This window comes from Ascidiella aspersa, chromosome 2 (assembly GCF_963924565.1).
Source record: "Ascidiella aspersa chromosome 2, kaAscAspe10.2, whole genome shotgun sequence".
Classification (NCBI taxonomy): Eukaryota; Metazoa; Chordata; class Ascidiacea; order Phlebobranchia; family Ascidiidae; genus Ascidiella; species Ascidiella aspersa.
Window position 1 is genome coordinate 38637003 of NC_139448.1, and position 6132 is coordinate 38643134.

Sequence of the window (6132 nt, forward strand, 5' to 3'; positions counted from 1 at the left end):
TAACCGGCCTAATACAACAGTTCTCAAAAGGTGCTACTGTTTCAAAAAATCATATTTGTTACAACTACGCAAGCGTGCGAGACCTAAATGCACACTACACAAGATATTTGTATAATTTCAGGAAATGGTTCAATGTTTTAGCAAAAAAAACTCAAAAAGTTTTACAGACCAAACTTAATTCAACACAACTATATCACCAAACTCTTGAACAAGCAAAAATGTTTATTTAACAATTCACAGTGAATACTAAACCGAAAAAGTAGAATATCAAAACAAATGTTATTTTGGCAAAATGGCAAACACAAAGATATAGCAGCTTGTGAGATAGACTAAAGAAAATTACAGCCAAGACTTTGTTTTTGAAGTTTTTCCTTTGAATTCCAAATTTTATGTCGGGTTGTATTTTGTCTTAAATTTTCATTCCTAATTCTTCAATGTGTGTAGAAAAATTATTTTGCATGCATTGGACATTCCGGAGGTATATCGCTGTTCGTAGAGTTTGTCTTCATTTCAAGATTTGCATGGGGCTCCCCCATGTGGTAGACCTTGCTTTCGGCGCCGACATCGTTTTGTCGAGTCGTCCAGCGCATCCAATTTGCCTTCGTTCTGTCCCACAATGCACCTGGACTGTCAAGGGCTGGTCGAACATCCTGACAAATAGGTGTTTGTGAAAAGAACATTTCATTTAAAGCCTAAAAAGTCGAGTAAATCAACATTATCTTGAAATTCATTGCTAAGCTACATTACAGATCCGTGCATACCGTTTTTAAATGTCTCTTGTTCGGTAATTTAAGCAAAATATCAACATTATACAAACAGTAAACAGCCTTAAGGTTAAAAATTGCCTTAAATGGCAAAAAAGACCTAAGTAGCAAATCATTTTCTTTTCACTTAACAAAAATAAAACCTGGTTTAATATAAAATCCCTTTTAGGAAATTTAAGACTACACATACTGAAATCTACAAAATGACTTAATTTGTCTCATAAAATCTTGCGAATCTAATGGCACAAATAACTATCATTTTAAATAAACTCTATTACAATTTACTGAGATTTTTTATTCAAATAATTGATTTGACTCATTAACTCAGAAGTTCTCAAAACTGTGCGTCGCACGCTCTGGTGCATTGTTTTAATTTTTCTGTTTCTTATAGACTCCTAAAGGATTACAATTCTCTTCAACAAAAAAAACTTTACTTTTGTGCACGAATTTTAGCAAAATGTCTATCGCTGGGCGTAAGAAAAAAGGTTGAGAACACTAACTAATTGATAATGGTTGGTACAAATTAAAATATTTTAATATGTTAGTTTCAATGTCAAAAGTAAGAGTTTATGAACACTTACCAATAAAGTGAACTGGTAATTTTCCATATTAATTTCGCCACCATCGTAATAATCAATGATATAGCGGACTTTTTTTCCACATCGATCAATAATCCAGTCATGACGATCAAATGGAAGTTCGTAACTGTGGAATATTTTTAACATATTTGCATCGAAAAGTGGGAACAATCCAAGTGTGTTTTCTATGGTAGTAACACAACAACAACTTTAAAAAACTTCAATATTGGGACATTGTTTTTTTAACATTTTAGATCCTAGAGTAATTAAAACTATACTTTAATTGCAACAATACATCATTTATAGCTGGGTAATAATTTTAATAAATCTTAGTTGGCTAATTTATTTGTAATAAAAAACCCAAGACATTTTAATAATCTAACAACCTGCCTTTATTATTGGGACATTGTTTTTTTAACAAATAATAATATTTAAGAAGACTTAAAGTGATAATTTAATTGCAATGATACACCCATTTATAAATGTGCAATATTTAAAAAAATCTTTTTTGGTTAAAATAATTGCAATAAAAGACAAACACATTTTAATAATCCAACAGTATAAAAACAATAATATGACCTTTTTTGTATAACAAATATATTTTTAAACACTTCAGCACTTTTAACAGTTAGATTGGTAATTCAGGTTTACTTTGTTATTTGAAACAAACGCCACTACAAACACGAGTGGTATCTATCAATTATTTATAAATCACCATTTTTTTTAATAAAAACATTAAGTTACCCCATCCAATTCCTTATGCGAGCTCTTGGTGAAAATTCTTTCGCTTTTCCTCCAAACTTTAGAAGTTTAGGCCCACATGGGCATTCCCTTTGAAACAAGATAATTTAAGTTTGATCTAATTTGTAAAATAATTATACAACTAAGACAAAAATAGAATTTATAAATTCAAGATATTAGTTTAAGAACAGTAGTTATGTTTCTAATTTAGAAGAAAAAAACAACTAGTTAAATTGAAATTTAGATCTTACAATATCAGATAAAGTTAACAATTCTGGTGGATTTACAAAAATAATCTCTAAAAACTAAAAGTTAAAGAAGTGTAAACATGGCTGCTCAAAATAAGGACATATTAGAGCCTTCGTAAAGATTTAAACTTTCACCTGAAACACCTTAATTACATAGTTTTTGATTTTAGTAAATGCTGCAATTTATCTGATCTGCACTGTTATGCTATGTTGGACTATCCTTAATTTTAATAAATGCTTTTAAAAAAAAAACTGTAATAAATTATGTTCGGTCCACGAAGATAAACCTAAAAGTATATTTTTATTTGTAATATTTTATGCATCTAGAAATAACATTTTTTTAACAAAAAACTAATAATTATTTTTTAATCCTAAATTTAAATCTCAATTTGAAGGAAATGCACAAAACATTAATCTTGATAGTTTGTAGAATAATATTCTTAAAAAAAATGTTGTGAACAAAAGTCTTAAGTTGATTCTCACTTGTAATGGAAAGCCTCCCACTTAAGGACTTCTTGCCAAGCTTGTTCGTTGTTAGCGTTGTGAATCAGAACAATGTTTTTTAAATCTTCTGGCTTCGGCTCATCTTCTTTCCATCTCCACCTAAAAAATAATAATTCAAAAAATTTCAACAACTGAGTAGAATTTAAAAGTGGGTCTGTGCAACACTAAAAAAACGAAAAAATTATTAAACAAAAATTATCATTAATTTGAACGAAAAAAATAAAAATTTGTAACAATTAAATTTTTAAAAACCAAAAAAAAAATTTAAAAAAATAAAATATTTTTTGTAATGAAAAAAATTATTTAAGTGTCTAAAAACAAATTTTAACAAAAGCTCGTCGCTTTTTGAACCCAGGTAAGATTGTTGCTTTTAAATGTCATTTGGTATGTATTAAAATATGTATAAGAAATAAGTGTGTCTTGTTAATTATTTAGACTAGAGGGTAGAAGTACATTATTTCTGTATGGACCACAGCATTATAAAAAAATAAAAATAATTCTAGAATCTATTTTATTTGAGCATAATAATGACGCCTCTGGAATGAGATCAGATAGTGATACCTGGATCTGAAATATCGGGTATCAGTATAAAAAAAATTAAAATTTCAGACAACGTATTCCCCTAGATGTTAGACTACACAAATCCATCATATTAAATTGCAAGCAAACAGGATAAAGCAGCTTAGCGCTATTATATAACTAACATTAAGGAATAAAAATCCCACTATTCACCCTTTTCTCAGCATTGCATTCCAGAACATTTGTTCGGACGGATAAACCCATTTCTCCTCCGGTTTCTTTGCTTCCGACTTCGGAATGGTCGACACAACACGCGATGTTGACAGATCGAACGGTTGGTCGGGGGCAGGACGTTGGTTCGGAGGGGGCATCTATGACATCATAGAGAGGGTTGGGATAGCATTGCCAACTATTTTTAATTATTAAATAGTTTTTTTTTCATTTGGTTAGTGTTCAAAAAGTAGAAAATGTATCTTTGATAGACAAACAAAACACAATTGTTTAGGTTTTTTTAAATGAATACGACTTTGTGCTAAATAATATTCCAAAGGTCAAATCAGTGTGATATGAGTTTTGCAAGTAAGTCATTTTGTAAAGAACGCATTCTCACAGATTACCAGGCCCCTCTATTTAAAGTTTTTCGCAATAATATGATCACAAACCATGTTTGAAGGGTCAAGATCATCTTTGTTGTGCATTGGACATTCTGGAGGTGGGACGCCATCTCCTTGCGACATCGGGCATTCTGTTGGGTACGAAGCAACTTCTGAAACATAAACACGTTGAGCTAAATTATTTTCTGTATTTACTAATTGAATTTTATTCCCATTGCGCAAAATATATTCGGAAAAAAACATTTGCCCAAAACCGCAGCAGTTAAGTTTGCATTTCATGGCACTTTAGGCCAGGTTGGAAAGTGGATAAATCCCCCGCACAGTAGCACCTTCAACCGCGGTCATAGCCGCGCATTTTATAGAAAATGTGTTCAGCCATGCAAATCTGACTCGATCAAACGCGCAAAACTTCAGCCGCGCAAACTTCTGTATGGAACTAAATTACCTAAAAATGAGTAATGCTGCTAAAATATAAATATGAACTTCAACAACCTTTACTATTTACGAAAAGTATATTAACATAATAGAAACGTTAGTATGGCTTCTGTAAAACTTACGTCACATTTATTAACTCATCACTCGTGTATGACCGAAAATGTGTCAACTTAAATCAAGCCTGCACAACTAAAATGGTACAAGGGCCACAACAAGCACAAAAAAAATTGGCGGGCCGCATACTGAAGTTGCATAACATTTTTTAACGCTAGTTTATAAGACGTATATAATATAATGCATCATATAGAATCCCCTGCGAAACGCACAGTTCTGCGTTTTGGTCACGCATCAGTGGACAACGGTCACGTGTAGTGACGTCAAATTAAGCAAATATCGAGTAATATTGCATATTAAATGCCACACTATCCAACTTTTCAAATATTTACCTGGGCACTGCGCCCGCACACCAAACAAAAATTGCTCAGTGCTTCAAGTATTCTATGAAGGCAGTAAACCTGTAAGTTTATCATAATGTCGCAACTTACAACGTTCGGTAGCCTGATGGTTTATTTTCAGCCGCGCAATATCCAAAGTTTCCAATCTGGACTTTAGGCGAAATTATGGGTGTGACAGCTCAAATGGTTCGAGGGGTGTAATCATGTTTCAATCATGTTTTATTGCACTCCTGACGTTTGGGATCTACCACAACTGCTTTTTTTTTCAATTTTAGGTCTGGTTCAAATCATTAAGTAATGTATGGATAAACTATTTGGATAAACTTTTAATAAAATTACACAACACTAAGAAAATGTATAGTGAAATTTCTATTAAAATTTAATCACAAATAGGAAAACCAGTTACAAACCTTTTGGTGATTCTATCTTCGATTGTATGCTGGTTTCAGCTTTAGTTGATGAGTTTCCCATTTTACTAGAAATCCTTTCAAAACCCCAGAAAATACTACAATTCAAACCCAGACACCAGTATGCTGTTAATTTAGTTTTAGCAACCTAAATAAAGGACAAATTTAAATTTACAGATGTTAAAATCTGGTCTAGAATCCTACAACATGTTTTGCAGTATTATATTTAAATTCAACCTTATGAAGCACAACAGTGTGTAAATCAAGGATAAAAAATACAGTTCCTAGGACTATTGTAACAACCTCTTTTCCATTGACACTGCTACCTGGCTACATCAACTTGAAGTTTACCAGAATTCAAACAAGTTAGAAATGTCAGTGTTTTTAGAGCATTTATATAATTAACTTAAACATCAAAATATTAAAAAATGATCCGAGTTAACTTTTTCAACTTTGCGCGTGACCGACAACTTACGCAATCCGGACCACGGCGGTATGCAGCTGTGACGTAAGTGACGAAAGATGACGTAATTAGTGGGTCGTTACGTAACTGAAATTACGGTGATAAAAATGACACGTTGATATTCGTTAGTTTGTAAAACCACTTTTTCAGCGAACTGTTATAATACAGTTCGAAGATTAGGCGTTTTTTTTTTATAAGAAAGTATCAAGCATTACATTTCAATATTTAGAAACATTTGACCTTGGGCAGCAGTAGCCTACTCATGGAAGTGAGTGGTTCTCGGCTAGGCTGCCGTTTCTAATACTAAGGGGGAGTCATTTAGTTTTTTTTCAAGTTTGGTTCTGGTGGTAAACTTCTTCATACAATTGCTTTTGTACGATTAAAGTGCAATAAATAGTTGCCCA

The 6132-nt window shown here is 32.1% G+C and overlaps 1 protein-coding gene across 1 annotated transcript; it reads right to left on the reverse strand.

Annotated features, from left to right (window-relative positions):
- Positions 1-204: 204 nt before the first annotated feature.
- LOC146165656 (holocytochrome c-type synthase-like) lies at positions 205-5409 on the reverse strand. Its single transcript, XM_083381641.1, has 7 exons — positions 5269-5409; positions 4017-4120; positions 3568-3725; positions 2815-2934; positions 2087-2173; positions 1346-1469; positions 205-650 (listed from the first exon to the last, which is right to left on the reverse strand). The coding sequence occupies exons 1-7, from the start codon at positions 5327-5329 to the stop codon at positions 450-452; spliced, it is 855 nt and encodes a 284-aa protein (XP_083237767.1). The 5' UTR covers positions 5330-5409; the 3' UTR covers positions 205-449.
- Between the last annotated feature and the right edge of the window lie 723 nt (positions 5410-6132).